General features: G+C 50.5%; 1 protein-coding gene across 1 annotated transcript in view; it reads left to right on the top strand.

The window, feature by feature from the left end:
- The window catches only part of LOC134402377 (solute carrier family 12 member 9-like), a 128,542-nt gene extending 110,471 nt beyond the window's left edge, over positions 1 to 18,071 (top strand). Inside the window, exons 11-13 of the mRNA XM_063131794.1 lie at positions 6,375 to 6,549; positions 14,082 to 14,228; positions 16,750 to 18,071. Coding sequence (XP_062987864.1) covers positions 6,375 to 6,549; positions 14,082 to 14,228; positions 16,750 to 17,552 — 1,125 coding nt within the window. The 3' untranslated portion in view covers positions 17,553 to 18,071. The remainder of the gene's footprint in view (positions 1 to 6,374; positions 6,550 to 14,081; positions 14,229 to 16,749) is intronic.
- The last annotated feature ends 4,852 nt before the right edge of the window (positions 18,072 to 22,923 follow it).

The raw sequence follows: 22,923 nt of genomic DNA, 5'->3' as shown, positions 1-22,923 counted from the left end.
AGTACAATCCTATGCATGTAACATGCATAGGATTGTGCCTTCAAACATGTATATAGCGCTTAAGAGTGTCCAGTACTGAGATATATTATCTCAGTACAACAACCCTGTTGGTTACTGTTCCCGATGTTGCAAGTTTTGGAGCTGAGTGACTTGCGGCTTGCCTGAGGCCAATGAAGAGCTCCTGGCAGAGGCAAAATCTTACGGACGCTAACCCTTCTTGCCTTGCCTGCTGGCCTGCTGTCTGCTGACTTGGCTTGCTCCTCACTTGCAAGGTAGAAAGTGGAGTCAGTCCTTCTGCACACTTCTCTGTGCGTCAGGGCAACAGTCAGATGTAAACCTCCTGGACAGCAGCTGCGCTGCCTGAGCCCTCCCCACTCCACGGAATTCATGTTCAACAGGAGCTGCTGCAGGCTTCATCGGGCCATCCTGTCTGTCTCTATCACCTGTGCATTGCTGAAATGCATCTGACTCTGGGATGGAACGTTTCTGGCACTCGATGGCCTTAGAGGCCCCTTCCAACTCTACTATTCTATGATTCACAGAATCATAGAATCATAGAACAGTAGAGTTGAAAGGGGCCTACAAGTCCATTGAGTCCAACCCCCTGCTCAATGCAGGAATCCACCCTAAAGCATCCCTGACAGATGGTTGTCCAGCTGCCTCTTGAAAGCCTCTAGTGTGGGAGAGCCCACAACCTCCCTAGGTAACTGGTTCCATTGTCGTACTGCTCTAACAGTCAGGAAGTTTTTCCTGACGTCCAGCTGGAATCTGGCTTCCTTTAACTTGAGCCCGTTATTCCGCATCCTGCACTCTGGGAGGATTGAGAAGATCCTGGCCCTCCTCTGTGTGACAACCTTTGAAGTATTTGAAGAGTACTGTCATGTCTCCCCTCCATCTTCTCTTCTCCAGGCTAAACATGCCCAGTTCTTTCAGTCTCTCTTCATAGGGCTTTGTTTCCAGACCCCTGATCATCCTGGTTGCCCTCCTCTGAACACGCGTTCATTTCATGATTCTATGAAATGAACAGGAGCTGCACAGCATCCTGGGGTGCGGTGCCCATTGGGGTGCGCCATTTAGAATCGCCCCACCTGGATCAGCCCCCTCAGTCTGTCCAACCCCTCACTCCCACACCACACACCCCCAGATGGGAAATGTCAAGTTTTGTTTTTAAGTCCGGCAGAGCTGCAAACATGTCTGTAGCCATCAGTCTGTCTTGTGACATTTAGCAGATCACTGCACAAAAGGAGGCCCAAAAGCAGGTGTCGCAAACACTGCTTGGGGATTCCCCCTCCCTTTTTCTTTTTCTTTTTTAAAAAAACACCCTCTCTCATTCCTGGTCCTGCCGCACCGGGTCTTTGGTTAGGAGCCAGCGACAGATTGTGTTCAGAAGAGGGGGGCGAGAAAGAATTAGCGTCTGTGCTGTGTGCGTCTGGGGTAATAGCGTTTACTCACCGGGGCGATGGTACCCCGATGGACGCTGATCAAAGGCACTTGTCCCTGTAGTGAAGACAAATGCCAGGAGCTGAGGATGTAAATGCATTAGCTTGCCCTGAACTCTGGCTTGTCGGACTGTCATTCTCATGTGTGCACTCACACACACACACACACACACACACACACACACAGTGAGGAAGGTAATGGCCAGAGCTCCAGCAGAAGGAGAAAAAGTAGCAGCTGATTTTTCCTTGTCGCTTCACAGCGAAGGAGACAAGGATAGTTTTACTTTGGGGAAGTAATCTGCGGAAATACCGAGAATCGTCGCTCTTCAATTCCCCGAAGAGCCGTCATGTAGAAGACAAGAAAAGCTTCTTCTCTGTTGCCCCACGGCCAGATCTAACAGGCTTAAGTAGATTTTGAGATGAAGATTAGGAGCAATGATTTGATGGTACAAGCAAGTGGACCATGGAACCAGTGACTTAGGGATGTGGTGGGCTCTCCTTAAGAACATAAGAAGAGCCCTGATGCTGGATCAGAACAAGGGTCCATTTGGCCTAGCGTTCTGTTCACACGGTGGCCAACCAGCCATTGACCAGGAACCCACAAGCAGGATACAAGTGCAACAGCACCCTCCTGCCCATGTTCCCCAGCAACTTGTGTCTATAGGCTTATTGCCTCTACCACTGGAGGTAGCATGTAGCTATCAGGACTAGTAACCTTCCCCCGGTAATTTATCGAACCCTCTTTTAGGGCAATCCAAATTGGGGGCCATTACTACATCTTGTGGTAGTGAGTTCCATTGTTTAACTCTGCGCTTCGTGAAGAAGTCCCATCCTTTCGTCTGTCCTGAGTCTCCCACCAGTCAGCTCCATTGGGCTCCGGTATTATGGGGAAAAACTTGTCTTCCTATCTACATTCTCCACACCAAGCATAATTCCGGAACAGTGGGCACAGGGCTATTGAGGAAAACCAGAGACCGTTGGACGCCTGAGGCTGGTGCAGTTGGGCACGTGAAGATCATGAACAGGGAGATAGAGCTGGCTGGGGGATGCTGGGAGTTTTAGGGCACCAGGTTGGGGAAGGGTGTAATACGGTATTAAACAGAGGTGTTGAACCTCTTTCGGTGTGAGGGCCAAATTACATTTGGTGAAGCTCTCAGGGTCAACATGCCAGGAGTAGGCCGGAGCCAAATGGGTGGAGCCAAAATACTGAGAAATACCAGCATATATTAGCTTAAAGCTCTTAAGAACATCATAGAATCATAGAAGAGTTGGAAGGGGCCTACAAGGTCATCGAGTCCAACCCCCTGAAGTGGCCTGCTGGATCAGACCGAAGGTCCATCTAGTTCAGCACTCTGTTCACACAGTGGCCAACCAACCATCGACCAGGGACCAACAAAGCAGGACATGGTGGTGCAACAGCACCCTCCCACCCATGTTCCCCAGCTGCCAGCAAGGAGAGGTGGGAAGCCAGTGTCAACGCCAACACTTCCTGGCACTTTCCTGAGAGGCCACAGTGAGAGACGTGACCGGCTGCGACCGAAACTATCCCAGACCAAAAAATCCCACGTGTATCGATGGCCCTCACCGGGACCACCGCGGTCGTCGTCCAGCATGCCGTTTCTGTGAACGTAACTCGCTGGGGGGTGGCCGTCTTCGCCATTTCAGGTCCCGTCCCCCCGCTGCTGACGGCAAGCGGCCGTCGACTGGGAGCGCCACCCGTGCGTCAAGGCGGAACCACCAGCATATGGGGCTGTCAGTGGCTGCCACCCCTCATTATCCCCTCAGCGCACGGCACGGGGAGTGGGGCGCTCAGGCGGAACTCTCCTCCTGCCAATCCGGGGAGCTTGACAGGCAGGTGCCGTGTTCCTCGCACGCTCCCCATCTGCCTCTCCTTGTACTTGTGCGTCAAGCCTGGCTGGCCGCGGCAGAAGCGTGGGCTGCCTTCCCCGGGGGCAGGAGGGAGGGGAGGACGTGGCTGCAGCGGAAGGTGGACAGGACTTTTCTCTCCGTATCGTTAGCGGGGCAATTCCCATACCCGAATCTGGCCTGAAGCGAAACTCGGAAGCAAATTCCGACGTCCCTCAGGCAAAACACATCCATTTCATGGGAGGCCAGGAGAGTTTTGAGTGAAATTTCGCCAGGGCATTGCCAACAATGGCTAGGCTTTTGCCTGAAGCAGAATTTTGGGGTTCCGCAATTTGGAAAATTGTGAGGGAAGTCAAAGGGAGTTGGATAAGGCTGGCAGAATTTCTCACGTCCCTTAAGATAGGATGAATACGGGTGGCCTTTTTTTACCACACATTTTTATCACATTATTATTATTATTATTTATTTATATAGCACCATCAATGTACATGGTGCTGTACAGAGTAAAACAGTAAATAGCAAGACCCTGCCGCATAGGCTTACAATCTAATAAAATCATAGTAAAACAATAAGGAGGGGAAGAGAATGCAAACAGGTACAGGGTAGGGTAAGCAGGCACAGGGTAGGGTAAAACTAACAGTAGAAAGTAACAGTAGAAGTCTGCACAACATCAAGTTTTAAAAGCTTTAGGAAAAAGAAAAGTTTTTAGTTGAGCTTTAAAAGCTGCAGTTGAACTTGTAGTTCTCAAATGTTCTGGAAGAGCGTTCCAGGCGTAAGGGGCAGCAGAAGAAAATGGACGAAGCCGAGCAAGGGAAGTGGAGACCCTTGGGCAGGCGAGAAACATGGCATCAGAGGAGCGAAGAGCACGAGCGGGGCAATAGTGTGAGATGAGAGAGGAGAGATAGGAAGGAGCTAGACCGTGAAAAGCTTTGAAGGTTAACAGGAGAAGTTTATATTGGATTCTGAAGTGAATTGGAAGCCAATGAAGAGATTTCAGAAGCGGAGTAACATGGTCGGAGCGGCGAGCCAAGAAGATGATCTTTGCGGCAGAGTGGTGAACAGAAACCAACGGACTGATGTGAGAAGAAGGAAGACCAGAGAGAAGAAGGTTGCAGTAGTCCAACCGTGAAATAACCAGTGCATGAACAAGCGTCTTGGCAGAAGAGACAGACAAAAATGATCGAATCCTGGCAATATTATACAGGAAAAATCGACAAGATTTAGCTACTGCCTCAATATGAGGAATAAAGGAGAGCGAGGAGTCGAAGATAAAGCCAAGGCTACGAGCTTCCTTGACCGGAGTAAGCGTAACATCATTGACAGTAAGAGAGAATGAGAGATGAGGAGAAGGTTTAGGAGGAAAAACAAGCAATTCAGTCTTTGCCATGTTAAGCTTCAAGCGACGATGAAGCAGCCAAGCTGAGATATCTGAAAGACATGCCGAGATACGATCGTGAACATCAGGAGAAAGTTGCGGAGATGACAGATATAGTTGTGTATCATCGGCGTACAGATGATATTGGAGGCCATGAGATTGAATAAGCTTGCCCAAGGGCAACATGTATAAGGAAAACAACAACGGGCCAAGCACCGAGCCTTGCGGAACCCCTACTGAAAGGGGAAAGGAGGAAGACGAGCTGCCATTAGTCAACACGCTGAAAGAGCGACCCGCTAGATAGGAGGCAAACCAGTTATAGACAGAGCCACAAAATCCAAGGTCATGAAGGGAATCTAAGAGAAGATCATGATCAACCGTGTCACACATCTGCACTGGTAAAATCCTCTGCAGGACTTGACAGGATATCCCTGATGAGGGTCATTTAGTGGTTTGGGATCCACAGAGTCTGAGGGGGGGGGGGCATTTTCTCCCAGAATGCCCCTTGGAACAAAGTTTTGTCATCTCTTTCCAGGGCAGGATGGGGAAAACAAAATGGCGTCTTTGAACCTTCGGGAACACCAGTAAATTTCACTCAGTGTACTCCTCTCCCTGAAATCACCAAGCTTCCCCTGACCCCAAATATTCCCAGAATGCAAATGGGGCTGTTAAATTTGATGGCGATGTTATTTGGGCCCCTGACTAGCTTTCTTACTTTGGTAGGAATGAGTCCTTTGTTCAGAAGTTTTGTAAGGGTTTCGTTGTGCTTCAAAGCTCTGGAAAAAATCCCTCTCCCATCAGCCAAAGCATAGTCTAAGGATTTGTTCTCCTACCTTGACAATGATCCCTTGGGTCCAAACTAGGCAGGACGATGAAAATCCATGAACGCATTTCCATGGACTTTGTAAAGTGCTTCAAGACAATGGAAATGCATTCATGTTTGGACCCAAGAGATCATTGTCAGGGTGTCTGGTTCGGGCTGCCCATGGATCTACCTGGGCCTGCAACTAAACCGAAGCACGTGTGTTAGATCAATGTTCTTTTCACCCAAGGACGAAATCCAAACAGCCCTTAAGCATGACTCCACCATTCCAGTGACAGTGGGTTCAAAAGCGCTTTATTGATTAGTAATCAAGGCCTGGTCTCTTCAAAGGGAGCAATCAGACAAAAGACATAGGGAATACAGTACAGTATTTGAGCTTGCAAGGGGCAGGGCCCAGTAGCAGCATTAACCAATCAGAACATAACACTGGGGCATAGCTAATTATGCTAAACAATTCTCTCTGTTCTGTAAACAATACCTTTGGCCTTACAGTAAGTTACAGAAAGTTAACTTTGACACAGGAATTCTGGAGCCAGAGCTCTTGTTTATATTAGATAAGACAGATGCAAGGATGTACACAAGGAGATATTTTCTCATACATGACATTATGACATTTTGCCTGCAATTTGATGGCTACTTTACAGTTTCCTGTTAAAAATGGAGAGACTTCTGCTAACAAGTGGGCCTGAAAACAACTGCATTGCAATTTTCCGTTTACCCCTGCCCTCCTTTTCCCTCCCCTTTTCCCATTTCCCCCCGAGTTGAATTTTACACTGAAAGGACCTGACCTCTTGTGAGGTGTAGGGATGTGAGGTTTTGAGGCGTGGCTCCTCTTCCTTACTCTTCCCCCTTGTGCTTCCGTCCCTCCCAGGTCCGTAAGTATCTGCTGATGTTGGACATCCGCAAGGAACACGTCAAGTTTTGGCGTCCCCAAGTCCTGCTCATGGTACGGAACCCTCGGACGTCCCTGCAGCTGATCAGCTTCATTAATGACCTGAAGAAGAGCGGCTTGTATGTGCTCGGTCACGTGGAGCTGAACAACCTCGGTAAGGGAGCAACGGGGATGAGAAGGTGGGATCCCCACGGCCATCGGGTGAAGCAGCTGGAGGTGCAGAAGGAGAATCTTTTAGGGTGGATTGTACGCTTTATATTTATTTACTTTATTGAATTTATATACCGCCCCACAGCCGAAGCTCTCTGGGCGGTTTACAAAAGTTAAAACCAGTGAACATTAAAAGTATATAAATTATAAACCATCAAAAATATAAAAACAACAGTGTAAAACAGTATTCATTTTAAACAGTGACAGTTCTGGGGTCCATTAACAAACAAACAAACTTAGCGTATGTTGTTAAATGCTGTTAAACGCCTGGGAGAAGAGAAAGGCGCCGAAAAGATAACAGTGTTGGCGCCAGGCGAGCCTCCTTGGGGAGAGCATTGGGGGGCCACCACTGAAAAGGCCCTCTCCCTTGTTGCCATCCTCCAAGCTCCCCTCGGAGTAGGCACTCAGAGGAGGATCTCAGATGTTGAGCACAGTGTATGGGTAGGTTCATGTCGGGAGAGGCGTTCCGTCAGGTATTGCGGTCCCAATCCGTGTAAGGCTTTATAGGTTGAAACCAGCACCTTGAATTGGGCTCCGAAACGTATAGGCAGCCAATGCAAGCGGGCCAGAATCGGTGTTATATGTTCGAACCTTCTGGTTCCAGTTATCAATCTAGCTGCTGCATTTTGCACAAGCTGCAGCTTCCGAACCATCTTCAAAGGCTGCCCCATGTAGAGAGCATTGAGGTAATCTAATTTGGAGGTTACCAGAGCATGGACGACTGAAGCTAGGTTATCCCTGTGCAGATAGGGGCGTAGCTGGGCCACCAAATGGAGTTGGTAGAAGGCACTCCATACCACCGAGGCCACCTGGGCCTCAAGTGACAGAGATGCTTTAGGGTGGATTCCTGCATTGAGCAGGGGGTTGGACTCAATGGCCTTATAGGCCCCTTCCAACTCTACTTTTCTATGATTCTAAGACCCATCCTCCATTACAGGTTTCTCCAACCAGGTTCCTTCTAGATGTGTTGAGCTGGAATTCTCATCATTACTCAGAGCCAACGTGGCCAGTGGACATGCTGGGTGGGATTGATGGGAATGGTGGTTCGACCTATCAACAGGGTGGGTCTGGACCAGCTCCCTGTTCTTTAGAGAGAGAGAGAAAGCGCATATTTCCTGTTATAAACTGAGACCACCGCGGTGAGTGTTGATCAGTAGTTACAGATCTGCAATTTAGTCGGTTAATTATTTAGATTAATTTCTTTGACACGTTTTCGTTGACTGGAACGGTGGCACCAATTAATCACTCAGTCAATTTTAAAAGAAAATGTCTTTAAAGTATTTAAAAAATTGCAAAGTGTGTATGTGTGTGTGTGGGGGGGGTGAACTTGGGCCAGATGTAGCCCCCATGTTTTGCATGACAAAGGTCCACTGCAAAGGGTCTCAGTTAAGTATTCGAGGCAGTAAGCCTGTGTGCACCAGTTGCTGAGGAACGTGGGCGGGAGGGTGCTGTTGCACCGTGTCCTGCCTTGCTGGTCCCTGGTCAATAGCTGGTTGGCCCCTGTGGGAACAGAGTGCTGGACTAGACGGACCCTTGGTCTGATCCAGCATCAGGGCTCTTCTTATGGGATGCACGACCTCTTCCAGAGACCCTGGAAAGCTGTTGCTGGTCAGAATGGACAATGTGGGGCTAGAGGGACTGATAGTTTGACCTGGCTGAAATGCTCAGTCTCTGCTGCGGTCCATGACCCTGTACGCCCGACTGCCTCCCTGACCTATCGCAGATCATGGCTGCAGATGCATCTCCATGTGCAGAGGTGATTGCAGGCCTGGAAACTGAGCAATGTGTGTGTCCAGCGAAGCCGTGAACCACGAGCTCTCATCAACGTGATGTGGGCGGGATCTCCCCAAATCCTGCCCCTCATGCTGCCGTTTTCTTCGTTGGTGCGCATATCATAGAATCATAGAATAGCAGAGTTGGAAGGGGCCTACAAGGCCATCGAGTCCAACCCCCTGCTCAATGCAGGAATCCACCCTAAAGCATCCCTGACAGAGGGTTGTCCAGCTGCCTCTTGAATGCCTCTAGTGTGGGAGAGCCCACAACCTCCCTAGGTAGCTGATTCCACCGTCGCACTGCTCTAACAGTCAGGAAGTTTTTCCTGATGTCCAGCCGGAATCTGGCTTCCTTTAACTTGAGCCCGTTATTCCGTATCCTGCACTCTGGGAGGATCGAGAAGAGATCGTGGCCCTCCTCTGTGTGACAACCTTTCAAGTACTTGAAGAGTGCTCTCATGTCTCCCCTCAATCTTCTCTTCTCCAGGCTAAACATGCCCAGTTCTTTCAGTCTCTCTTCATAGGGCTTTGTTTCCAGACCCCTAATCATCCTGGTTGCCCTCCTCTGAACACGCTCCAGCTTGTCTGCGTCCTTCTTGAATTGTGGAGCCCAGAACTGGACGCAATACTCTAGATGAGGCCTAACCAGGGCCGAATAGAGAGGAACCAGTACCTCACGTGATTTGGAAGCTATACTTCTATTAATGCAGCCCAAAATAGCATTTGCCTTTCTTGCAGCCATGAGATACCACAATTATTATTATTATTATTATTATTATTTATTTATATAGCACCATCAATGTACATGGTGCTGTACAGAGTAAAACAGTAAATAGCAAGACTCTGCCGCATAGGCTTACAATCTAATAAAATCATAGTAAAACAATAAGGAGGGGAAGAGAATGCCAACAGGTACAGGGAAGGGTAAGCAGGCACAGGGTAGGGAAAAACTAACAGTAGAAAGTAACAGTAGAAGTCTGCACAACATCAAGTTTTAAAAGCTTTAGGAAAAAGAAAAGTTTTTAGTTGAGCTTTAAAAGCTGTGGTTGAACTTGTAGTTCTCAAATGTTCTGGAAGAGCGTTCCAGGCGTAAGGGGCAGCAGACGAAAATGGACGAAGCCGAGCAAGGGAAGTAGAGGCCCTTGGGCAGGCGAGAAACATGGCATCAGAGGAGCGAAGAGCACGAGCGGGGCAATAGTGTGAGATGAGAGAGGAGAGATAGGAAGGAGCTAGACCGTGAAAAGCTTTGAAGGTTAACAGGAGAAGTTTATATTGGATTCTGAAGTGAATTGGAAGCCAATGAAGAGAGGCAGGCCAAAATGGTCTGCGCAGAGCGCTGGTGTCAAGGACAAGGCGTGGTGAGCCTGCACCCCGTCAGGGGCCCACTGCCAAGAGCAGCTTGGCGTTCCCCTCCCTTGGCCCTCCTCTTCCTCATTGCCACCTGCTTGCTCGCCTGCCTCTTGCTCTGACCCAGAAAACCCAGCTGACTCGCTCCCTGGTTCTCTGCCTCTCAAGCGAACGGTAGCCGTGATGAGAACGAGGATGACGTGGAAGAGCAGCAGGTGATGGGGTGTCCAGTTCTGGGCTCCACAAGGAAGTATAGCTTCCAAATCACGTGAGGTCCTGGTTCCTCTCTATTCGGCCCTGGTTAGGCCTCATCTAGAGGATTGCGTCCGGTTCTGGGCTCCACAATTCAAGAAGGACGCAGACAAGCTGGAGCGTGTTCAGAGGAGGGCAACCAGGATGATCAGGGGTCTGGAAACAAAGCCCTATGAAGAGAGACTGAAAGAACTGGGCCTGTTTAGCCTGGAGAAGAGAAGATGGAGGGGAGACATGAGAGCACTCTTCAAATACTTAAAAGGTTGTCACACGCAGGAGGGCCAGGATCTCTTCTCGATCCTCCCAGAGTGCAGGACACAGAATAACGGGCTCAAGTTAAAGGAAGCCAGATTCCAGCTGGACAACAGGAAAAACTTCCTGACTGTTAGAGCAGTACGGCAATGGAATCAGTGACCTAGGGTGGTTGTGGGCTCTCCCACACTAGAGGCCTTCAAGAGGCAGCTGGACAACAGGGATGCTTTAGGGTGGATTCCTGCATTGAGCAAGGGGTTGGACTCGATGGCCTTGTAGGCCCCTTCCAATTCTGCTGTTCTATGATTCTATGAGAATGCCGGCTCCCTGAGGGAGGGCCCCCACTGAGGACGTCTTGCCCTCAAGAACGGAGAGCTGGCACTTCTTTTGCATCGCATAAACGGATTGGGGAGCGCTGTGCATGCAAGAGGCCAGGACGAGAAGCTCTCACCGCTCGGATCAACGTTTGGGGCGGTGGTTGAAAAACCGGCCTGTAAGTCTCAGCCCAAGCCTGAGTTTACTTCTACTCGTTAGCGCATGCACCGTCGCGGAAACACACGCTGGGCAGCACACACGCTCCAGCCGAAAGCATTTACAGACACAGAGGGGTGTGCGTTGCACGCCCAGGCACTCGCTTTTGCCTAACTCCCGTCCTTTGTACTGCAAATTGATTTCTCAGCCGCTTTTGTGAAGGCCGCAAACGGGGCCCCTCCCTGAGCCATTCTGGTTACCATGGTGACTAATGGATTTTTTTCCCCCTGAAAAGTGGGTGGGGGGGGTTAGTACAAGCAGGGGGATTGTTAATTTCATTTTTCAACCACGTCGCAAAGAAAGAGCGAGGGAAAAATAGATCAAATCCAAATGATTGTGCAAATCTGAGAGAGACGGAACTGCGGGGTGGTAGCGGGTGATCGGCCCCTGTGAGGTAGGATCTGAGCCTTTGGTGGGATGGGGGGTGAAGTCTGCACCCCTTGTGAAGCCACACTGTGAATAAGTTGTGAGCATAAAGCAGTTTTACACGCTACCCACGTTGGGGGAACTTTGTGGCAGATGGAGAAATAGCACTTCATGGGCATGGCAAGCAAGGACTCTGTTCGGACAACACCTGAAGCCACGGTGGTTAAGCATTTTGAGCTAAACATTATGGCTTGGGGTGCCGTGTGAACCATTCCTAACCATAGAATCATAGAATAGCAGAGTTGGAAGGGGCTTACAAGGCCATCGAGTCCAACCCCCTGCTCAATGCAGGAATCCACCCTGAAGCATCCCTGACAGATGGTTGTCCAGCTGCCTCTTGAAGGCCTCTAGTGTGGGAGAGGCCACAACCTCACCAGGCAACTGGTTCCATTGTCGTACTGCTCTAACAGTCAGGAAGTTTTTCCTGATGTCCAGCCGGAATCTGGCTTCCTGTAACTGGAGCCCGTCATTCCGTGTCCTGCACTCTGGGAGGATCGAGAAGAGATCCTGGCCCTCCTCTGTGTGACAACCTTTCAAGTGCTTGAAGGGTGCTATGGTGGCTACACCATTGGCTGCAAAAGGGTTAGCGGCCTAACCATGGCTTAGCGTGTCGTCTGAACAGGCCCGAAATGCCCAGCACTGTAACACAAAAGTATGACCCAGAATTCTCTGAAATGATGTTTTAAAAAGAGATGAGTGACGTTGAAAGGCAGCTTTGGTTAATGGTTTAGGGCGAGTTCGTAGTGGGTTTCAGAGAGGCGAGGGAGATCTCCATTGAAAGCAGAGAATATGACTGGGTTCAGACGACATGATTATTATTATTATTATTATTATTTATTTATATAGCACCATCAATGTACATGGTGCTGTACATAATAAAACAGTAAATAGCAAGGCCCTGCCGCATAGGCTTACAATGATAACCAACAGTGGGTTAAATAGTCAACGGTGAGTTAAACATTGTGGTTTAAGTTTTATACTTTAAACTGTACTTTATGGTTTTGATTTTTGTGAACCACACAGAGAGCTTCGGCTATTGGTCGGTATAGAAATGTAATAAATAATACATTGTCAACCGGTTGGTTATTGCATCGGCTGGACTTGGCACTGTTGACTATTTCGTCGCACACAGTTGGTTATTTTCGGCGACTACAGAGTCCTCTGGCAAGAGCGACCAAAGGGGCGGCCGCCGCTCTAGGCCAGCCGGCAGGACTCGCAATGGCTGATGGGATACCAGAGGGAGGACTGAAGTGGGAGAGAGGTCAGGGGATGTTTCAGTTAAACACACCATTGAGTAATAGTCAACTTGATACTGGCCTTCATCCACACCACGGATGATGATGATGATGATGATGATGATGATGATGATGACGATGATTTACATTTATATGCCTCCCCATAGCTGAAGCTCTCTGGGCAGTTTACAAAAGTTTATAATCATGTCATGTGGGAGTACCCAACCAAAAATCAACCGTAGAGTTGACTATTAACCCACCGTTGACTGCTGTGTTGTCCGAACGCAGCCTATGGAAGTTTGAAGAAAACATAGTGGGTTTGCCAACTTTCTCCCCCACCCCAAAAACGGATAAATGTAACAAAAGAAAAAGAAGTTGGGATAACGTAGGCCGCAGTCTTTGAAACCTCTGTCGTGGTAAGGCCTGTGGCGTCAGACAATTTCCTGGCCATTGACTCAGTGTTAGCAGTATAAACATTCCACTAGCTTTGGAACCTTAAGAACAGGACGGACGCGAAACCTAGGAATAGATAGGGCCGTGTGCCGCTGGTGGCTGCAGGACCTAAGAGAAAAAGAAGGTGGCAGCACTATCACCATGTGATAGGGTTGGACTCGATGGCCTTGTAGGCCCCTTCCAACTCTGCTATTCTGTGATTCTATGATTCTATGTTGTCGATCAACTCTTAGATCAGCTTTCCCCAACCTGGCACCCTCCAGAAGGGTAGTCCAACCCTTCTGGAGGGCGCCAGGTTGGGGAAAGCTGTGTTAGATGGTTTGCACGTAGTGGAAGAGGAGTGGAATGTGACCGGCTCATATGAGAAGGATCACACGTCTGTAACAGCACTGCATATGAATAGCGCAACTGGGTGGGAGCAAAGGGGAGAGCGATAGGGCATCAACATTGAGACGAGGCATTAGTGATGATCTGAAAAGAGATTCCAGAACCAGTTCATAGATTAAACGCTGCCACCTTTTGCTCCGTACTTACCGCTTCCAAAGCTGCTCACGCTTATTGATAGGTTGGCAGGCTGCTCTGTCAGAAACCTCCCACCCGTCTCTATCCATGAATGTGGATTTGGACCCTCTTTATCCCCAAGCTAGCCTGGGGGGCGGGGGCATGTTTACACCAGCCCTATATCCCAGGGTAGTCCTTGGATTGTCCCTGTGCATCCAAATGGCACACAGGGGATCTCGGGAGCAACCAGGGACTTTCCCTAGGATATCTGGGACCGCGGAGGTCCCGGGATCATCCCAAGGACCGTGGGCCATGTGGCCATTGCTCCCGGGTCGTCCCTTCCTCCCCGTAATAGCAGAGCTCTTAAAATGGGCACGGAACTGCGTGAGGGCAATCCGTGCCCGTTGACGGTGGGGAGTGGGTTCGGTTTCTTTTTTGAAAAAATACTCTCGGTGGAACGCAATTGCGCTCTTCTCCCGTTTAAAAAAAGAAAGTGGCGGCCGCGACGTCCCTCTTTACTTCCGGGACGTCGCGCGGCTGTCAAGACGTTGGGGGAGGGTCGCAGAAGCAGGTAAGTCCGCGATCCTCCCCCCTCCCTCCCTCCCTCTACACCCTCAAGGTGTAGAGGTCTCCTGCTCACCTTTCCCTTTGTTATGGAGGCCCGTGGCAACCCCAGCACGCTGACCCCTCTCCCTTTGGCTCTCTAGACTCCCTGCCTGCCGACCCGCTGGCCGACCAGTCTGACTCGTGGCTGCAGCTCGTGGACAAACTGAACATCAAGGCCTTCGTCAACCTGACGCTCTCGGACTCGGTGAGGCACGGCACCCAGCAGCTGCTTTTCATCTCTGGCTTGGGTGAGTCGCCATCTTGTTTGGGCCATAGACCTGGGGGGGGGGGGTGGAAGAGCAGGGGCCCAGGCAGCCTGTCATCCTCCTGCTAGCCGCCGTTTTAAAGCAGAGCCTCAGCCCTGGACAACCACCTTGCCGTGATCTTCTTTGTCACATGTTGTTGTAGCAAGGAGCACTGTGGTGGAGTTTGGGGTGAATGAATGGATGGATGGATCACTCTATACCTGTTCTGTGTCAGTTTTGCACATGTCCATTCATAAGACCGGTGGGTCCCACTTCTGCATCCACCTGTGATTTTTAAAAAAACACGTGAAACATTGCACGACTTTGGTAAGCGTCTTTCACAAAATACTCATGATGAACTGGGAATGTTTAGCCTGGAGAAGAGAAAATTGAGGGGAGACATGATAGCACTCTTCAAGTACTTAAAAGATTGTCACACAGAGGAGGGCCAGAATCTCTTCTCGATCCTCCCAGAGTGCAGGACATGGAATAACGGGCTCAAGTTACAGGAAGCCAGATTCCAGCTAGACATCAGAAAAAACTTTCTGACTGTTAGAGCAGTACGACAATGGAATCAGTGACCTAGGGAGGTTGTGGGCTCTCCCACCCTAGAGGCCTTCAAGAGGCCTTCAAGAGGCAGCTGGACTACCATCTGTCAGGGATGCTTTAGGGTGGATTCCTGCATTGAGCAGGGGGTTGGACTCGATGGCCTTGTAGGCCCCTTGCAACTCTGCTGTTCTATGATTCTACGATTCTATGATTCTATGTTATCATAAAGTAGATATTTTTGGGTGCACTTTAGCCTATAATACTTATTTTATATGCATTTTGATACCTTCCCCCTTTTTGTTTTCGTTTTTGAGCTGAGAAATGTATCATAAAGTTCAGAGAAGTGCAAAAACCAAAGGGGCATTGCATTCCGATCCATTGGTCTGGGAAATGCAACTTCGGTACATGTGCTCAAATAGGTGGCCTGCATGGAAGCCTCAAGCATCCCTGAGTAGAGCACACAGATTGGGTGCTGCAGAACTGTGGTTTATTCAGTGGCACCACCGGTTAAAAAAGAAATGCAGGTAGCAGACCTGGGAAAGTCGGAGACTTTGGAGTCAGAATCAATGGTCCTAAGTTAGATGGACCAGTGGCCCCAGTTCATATGGTCTGAGAGAGTAGGTTAGCAGTCCTTCTAAGGGGCCTTTGGTACCTCTGCATCCCAGGTTATCATTCTAGCTGATCAGGGGACCGATGGAGTACATAAACTAGGGGGATTTGGGGGGGGGGCGATCTATACATTAGTGGTAGAATAGTGTACCTAGTTTGCATGCAGAAGGCCCCAGGTTCAGTCCTCAGGATTTCCAGGTAAAAACTGGCAACAACCTCTGCCTGTAAACCTGGAGAGCTGTTGCCAGTCAGTGGAGACAGCAGTGGAGGCTGTTGGGCTGATGTCAGGTGGGGCAGTGAATCTGCTCCGGGAATCTGCTGTGGGCTGCATTACTAGAAGTATAGCTTCCAAATCACGGGAGGTACTGGTTCCTCTGTTCGGCCCTGGTCAGTCCTCATCTAGAGTACTGTGTCCAGTTCTGGGCTCCACAATTCAAGAAGGACGCAGACAAGCTAGAACGTGTTCAGAGGAGGGCAGCCAGGATGATCAGGGGTCTGGAAACAAAGCCCTATGAAGAGAGACTGAAAGAACTGGGCCTGTTTAGCCTGGAGAAGAGAAGATGGAGGGGAGACATGAGAGCACTCTTCAAATACTTAAAAGGTTGTCACACAGAGGAGGGCCAGGATCTCTTCTCAATCCTCCCAGAGTGCAGGACACGGAATAACGGGCTCAAGTTACAGGAAGCCAGATTCCGTCTGGACTTCAGGAAAAACTTCCTGACTGTTCCAGTACGACAATGGAACCAGTTACCTAGGGAGGTGGTGGGCTCTCCCACACTAGAGGCCTTCAAAAGGCAGCTGGACAACCCTCTGTCAGGGATGCTTTAGGGTGGATTCCTGCATTGAGCAGGGGTTGGACTCGACGGCCTTGTAGGCCCCTTCCAACTCTACTATTCTATGATTCAGTCAGAACCAGTCAGAAAGCCGAAGGAGCTATCCAAGGTGTGAGGCAATGGCTTGGAGTGGGGCTGCCAGGCACCTTGGAGAGCTCCTTGAGAGTTCTGACTGGTTCTGCCTGAAACCCAGAGCGGATCCACTGCCCCACTGGCATCGGAGCCACCAACCTCCAGTGGCAGACAGCCCTGGGCTAGATGGACCGAAGTTCTGGCTCGGTATAAAGCAGTTCCGTATGTTCCTAAAACGGTGACGCTGGCCAATGAAATGCAGCGATACTGCTTCTTCGTGTGGCTGCCATTTTGTTCGGAACTGAATGCATCTGATACAGTTATTGGGGAAATCTGGCCAAAAAAAAACCTCGAGGGGAGGGGTGTTTGTGGGCTCCTTTGCACCGCCTCACAGTGCAGTTTTGTCCGTTACATGCAGTAGAACTCAGCAACTTCTCCTTGTCTGTCTTCCTCTCCCCTAGGAGGCATGAGGCCTAACACCGTTGTGCTAGGTTTCTACGACAACAGTGCCTCCCAGGACTGCCTGTCCCAACACCCGTCCTTCAGCAGCGAGGAGGCGGCCTGGCAGAATTTCCCTCCGGTGTTGAAATCGGAGAGCCAGAAGCGGCTGTCCTCCCGCGAGTACGTGGCCATTATAGCCGACGCGGGGAAGATGCTTCGTAACGTCCTGCTTGCCCGCTACTTCGACGAGCTGAAGCTGCCTCAGGCGTTAGGGTGGCGGGCACAGCCCCTCATTGACGTCTGGCCCATCAATTTGCTGCGTCCGGACAGCGCTCGCTACGTGGACACCAGCAGCCTCTTCCTGCTCCAGATGGCCTGCGTCCTAGCGATGGCCCGGGCCTGGCGCCGGGCCCGCTTGCGCCTGTTCCTGTGCGTGGAGAGCGGCACCCGGCCCCGTGGCCAGGAGGACAAGTTGCGGCAGCTCCTGAAGGACCTGCGCATCCAAGCGGACATCCACATGGTGCCATGGGACGACGTGGTCGCCCTCCACTGGCACAGCCGCCAGGAGGGAGCAGGAGAGGGTGACGTCATCAACTTCCCGGGCAATGTTGCCTGCGTTTCCGACGAGTATCTGGGCGCAGTCAACCAGCTCATTCTCCGGCAGAGCTCCGCGCCCACCGTCCGCTTCCTCTACCTGCCCCGTCCCCCCGCCGATACCAACCTGTACCTCAGGTACTTGGTTCAGCTTGAACTCCTCACCCGTGGGTTGGGGCCCACTTTGCTGGTGCACGGGGTCAGTGCTGTGACCAGCACCGAACTGTAGGCCACGTGCGTGAGGTCTCTGAGTAATGGGCTCAGGGCGGTTTGCTTGCTGTTGTACACTATGGTCAAGGGTTTGGTGACTAGCGAAACACCGGACTGGGATAATGTATGAAGGAACAAAGGCGAGACGAGCTGAAGAGAGATTACTGCAGCTCCTCTATTCGCTCTGCCTGAGCTGGCTCTCGTCACCCGTCTTCCCTTTTCCCCACAAATTGGGCCACTTTTGAGGCCTCCCAAACACGGGAACAGTGAGCAAGGCCTGGTGCTCGGCAAAGCTGTTGTAGCCACGAGAGGACTGTTACCACCATGTGCCTTCTGCTTGCACTGTTCCTTTGCACTCCGGCAGAGGTGGAACGTAGCAAGACCAAGGAATGTCAAGCCAGCACCGGGTTCCTCGATTCGACTCTTGTCAGCAAGGAATCTCCATGGGTCAGTGGCCTTGGAAACTCTGGGACCGCCACCTTTCTTTTGACACTTGTAGAAATGGGAACAAAATTAAAAATGGCATTGTTGGATCTAAGGAGGCTGTTGTGGTGGCATTGGATAATAGTGAGGCCGGGGAAGGCAACGGCAAACCACCCCGCTATAAGGCCTGCCAAGAAAACGTCAGCGAAAGCTGGCTTCCCTCCAAGAGTCAGCAATGACTCAGTGCTTGCACGAGAGGTTCTTTTCCTTTCCTTCCTGCGGGGTGACCTAAATGACACGTTGGTTACTGCAGCGTAGAGGACCCTCTGCTGGTGTCCAACTGTGGGCCAGTTCAACATACGATAACTGCAGCTTTCGCGTGATAGCTTGACTGTCTGAAATGGCAACAGATCCGTTTATTGTTTGAACGCGAGCTCATCGTTCCTACACTTCCACCTCAACTGTCCTTATGCCCGAGAGATTGTCCGGTGGGTCTACAGTGTACCAACTGTCCAGGCCCTAAGAGAGAAGTCTGAAGTAATATTCTGAACAGCAGTCTCTCACGTTAGGAACATGGGAAGCCGTGGAGGGGGTGAACCCGGTCCGAATTTCAGTCGGAACCAGTCAAAGGTTCAAGGTTTCTGGCACGTTTTTAGCTTGAGGATCACCTGTGTTTGATAGTGGAGGCTGGTGGCTTTTGCACCTTGGAGAGCTCCATTAGAGTTCTGTCTGAAACCTGGAGTGGATTCATTGCCTCATTGACATCATGGGAAGCTGATTTATACTGATTCAGACCATAGATCCCTGTAGCCCAGTATTGTCTGCACTGACTGGCAGCAGAACTCCAGGATTTCAGATAGGTTTTCTTCCCAGCTGTACCTGGAGATGCAGAGGATCAAACTTAAGACCGTTTACATGTAAAGTACGTACTACTCCACCATTGAGGTATAGTTTGTCCCCATAATTCTGCCTAGTTTTTGTGTGTAAGCAATTCCCCGATGAGCCAGAACCATACACTGCTGGTGATTGCTCTACCACTAAATTCTTCACCGGCAGTGTGAACCTGACTTCACAAATTGTCTTCAATATCAGTCACTTCAATCTATATCCCACCCCCAACTCACCCACCCATACGAACAACAGTTTGCTCTGGAGTTTAAGGCAACTGAAATATGTTGATGATGTCAAAGGTACTAGCCAATAGATGCCCATCAAACCTAACTCCCCCCCTACAAAATCCTAAAGACTTGCAGCTCACAACAGACAAAAGAAGAAGTGTGTATTTTCAGGGCTCTCGAAGTGTGTTCAATCCACTTCAGCCATGGTTAAAATATTACTTCTGTCTTCATTACTGGGTCCTTCGTGCAACTGTTACTTCTGTCTTCATTACTGTGCCCTTCATGCAGATGTTGCTTCTGTCTTCATTACTGTATCCTGTATGCAGGCTCCTGTTCAAGTATTAATCGTGGCCAGAATCGAAATTTGGTTACCTAGAAGAAATACAAAATCACCCTGGCTAAACCTTCCAGGACTTAGTGGTAGATCCTGCATCATTCCCCATTATCTCGGGTGGTGGGACATCCACCTAAAATCCCTCAACAGACAACTTGTCCCACACCTCTGTTCTAAGCCACTCAGTGCAGGAGTTTCAAGCAATGGCCTGCTTTGCCCCCTAACCTTGCAGAGTGCTGATTTAGGTAACCTTTGAAGGCTTCCTTATGCTGGGTGCTAAGAAACCAGAACTATTGCCTCCCACGTCGTACCACCTCTCTAGATCCGTCTCTCCCCTTCTCTGACCAGGCAGGTGCGAGAGGGAAAACTGCCAGGATTCAATTACTGGTGTCATTGCTGCCTGCTAACAAAAGCTCCCCCTGGGGCTGTCCTCCCTTCATCCAACTTGTCACTTTTCCTGACAGGCGGCCGCTTTCTGTCACCGCAGCGCCGCGGCACACGCTCGCCCCCACCGTGGCCCTGGGCTGATCAGTCCTTCTCAAGGAGAGACGCGCGGCGGGAAGACCCTGCGGGGTTGCAACTTCGGTGGTGAGCAGTGTGGCATGACGTGCCCACCTGAGGGCGTCGAGAGGCCGTTTCGGCTCCTCTGGCTGGTAGAAGTAGGTTGTGGAACCACCCTCGGGGTTGGAAGGATGTGAGAGGTTTGGCACGAGGTCTGACAAATGCCTATGGGGGTCACCAACTAGCTGCTCGTGGGGTGAATCTGCCCCAAATCCTCCCCTTTTGTCAACAGTTCCTGTCCCTTTGATTCTTCCTGAAATTGATCCTGGGTTAGGGTGATCCAATGGAAAGGAGGACAGGGCTCCTGTATCTTTAACACAGCCTTCCTCAACCTGGGGCGCTCCAGATGTGTTGGACTACAACTCCCAGAATGCCCCAGCCAGCTGGCTGGGGCATTCTGGGAGGTGCAGTCCAACACATCTGGAGCGCCCCAGGTTGAGGAAGGCTGCGTTGTATTGAAAGGGGGGGGGGTTCAGCAGGTGTCATTGGTATGCAGGGAGCACCTGGTGAAATCCCCTCTTCATCACAACAGTTAAAGCTGCAGGAGTATAGCTAGAGCGGCCACATACAAAAGAGGGCAGGGCTCCTGCAGTTTTCACTATTGTCATGAAGAGGGAATTTTAGCAGGTGCTGCATGCCTACAAAGGGCACCTGCTGAAATTCCCTTCTCTATACAGCTGTTGAAGATACAGGAGCCCTGTCCTCTTTTCCATAGGGTCACCCTATCCTGGGCCAGAAGGGAGACAGAGCCACACATAACAGAGGAGTCTCCTTTTTCCTCTCTTGCGTAGGCGCCCATGCCCGCCCCCTTTCCCTCTTACTATAATGAAATGGAAGAGAATCCCCATTTGGAGTATTAGTGTACACTGGTTGGGGTGGGCGGGGATAAGCATCCCCTCTTTTTACAACCCTGATTGTACTTCTAAAAGTGGCTCAAGGAGACACAATCCCGATTGCCACTTGCGCTCTAAAATTGAACGGATCTCCCATTCTAGCCTCCCATTCAGAGTCTATAGCAGTCTTCCCCAACCTGGTGCCCTCCAGCTGTTTGGATGTCAGCTTCCATAAGCCCTAGCCAGCATGGCTAACACTCAGGAATTCTGGGAATTGGAGTCCAAAACATCTTGAGATCACCAAAGTGGAGAAGCCCGGTGTGGAGGGTTATTGTCGTCATCACCCACTTCTCATTGCTCCAAACACATGTAATGGGTGTATAGGTACGTGGTGGGAAGAACTTCTATGTTAAGAGAGTCCATAGATAAGTTCATCAGACCAAGGGTCCATCTAGTCCAGCACTCTGTTCACACAGTGGCCAATCAGCCATCGGCCAGGGACCCACAAAGCAGGACATCGTGCAACAGCACCCTCCCACCCATGTTCCCCAGCAACAGGTGCACACAGGCGTACTGCCTTGAATACTGGAGATAGCACACAACCATCAGGGCTAGTAGGCATAGATAGCTTTCTGCTCCAGGAATTTATCCAACCCCCTTTTAAAGCCATCCAGATTGGTGGCCATCACTACATCTTGTGGTAGTGCGTTCCATAATTTTAACTATGCACTGTGTGAAGAAGTACTTCCTTTAAACAAACATATTTATAGTCCAGCAGACAATCAGTGGTTGATAAAGCCACCCTTTACTCGCCCCCATGGTCCTGGGTCCCTCCCTTTCAAGGTCCTGGCCCTAGAAAGGAACCTTTCCTGCCATACCTCACTCTCAGGGCCAAATCTTGATGCACACACACCTTGTCTCTAATTCCCCAAAACAAAATGCTTGCATGCTGCTGCCTGCAACGCACCAACAGAAGCTATCTCCAGAGGGCCTCACTCTCCACCCGCCCTTTCCCAATCAAAGAAGCCCCACGCACAGTGAAGCACCAGCACAGAGGGAATTTCCTGCTGTTATCTCCATTCTATAGTTGGAGATAACGGGATTCCTCTGCCTCATCCACAACCACCGGTGGGGGTGGGGCCACGGAGGTGGCACAGGCTGGACGCAGAGCCTTGAATAAGGCCCACAGGCTGGAGATTCTTGCCCTGTATGCTGTTGTAACTAAGCCAAGGTACCTGTATTGCAAGATTCCTGCACTGAGCAGGGAGTTGGACTTGATGGCCTTGTAGGCCCCTTCCAACTCTGCTATTCTATGATTCTGTGAAACAGCCCACGTTAACCCCGTCTGTCCGGTGTGGCATTACAAATCATCAGCTCCTTGGCACAGCGACCTGTCTTCCGTGCAAAACACCATGGCGATAGTATGGCGTGCTTTAAGGAATAATAATTTCCACCACAGATTAAGAAAGAGAGCAAAACCTCTCTATGGCCTTGGAGAAGCCTGGCCAATGGCAGTGTTCACTTTTAGCCAGTTACTCCAGTGTGCTTGAGAATCCTACAGTTTTTCTACAAGGGGACAGGGTGAAGAATCCATGCTAGGTGGCTTACATGAGTCTCACTGGCGCCCCTTTCATGCGCCGCGTTGTGGCTATTGCTTCTCCCATGCTGCAATCTCCCTCGGTAACCATATCATGCATTTAAACTGTTCGTTTTCGGGTACCTTTCCCCGGTCAAGTAGAGGCCTGGCTTTTGTCATTTGGGACATGTTGGGGGAGGGTTTTTACAACGTTTGGCAGCGCACACGTGCGAGAGGATTCCACTCTCGTGGGTGGGGGGTGAAGGGTGGGAATGCCCTGGGAGTCTAACCCACCAATGCGTAAATGTGCAGGCGTGGGCGCAAAATGGCAGCATGCGCTACCCGATCATGGTTGGAGCAGTTTAGCGCTGAAAGAAAAGTGGGTTTTTTTGAGAATTGCCTGGAAAACTGTCTGCTAAGACGAGCATGGGATGGGGCAGTGGCACAGTGGATCCCACCCTCTCCACGCGTCTTCCGTTTCTGGATGATTCTGTGCACCTCTCAGCCTGGGGAAGGTGGCTCTCTCGGGCAGTGCGCCAGCTCCT

This window comes from Elgaria multicarinata, chromosome 8 (genome assembly GCF_023053635.1).
Source record: "Elgaria multicarinata webbii isolate HBS135686 ecotype San Diego chromosome 8, rElgMul1.1.pri, whole genome shotgun sequence".
NCBI lineage: Eukaryota > Metazoa > Chordata > Lepidosauria > Squamata > Anguidae > Elgaria > Elgaria multicarinata.
Note: the sequence above shows the minus strand (reverse complement) of the source record. Positions and strands in the feature narration are given on the sequence as shown.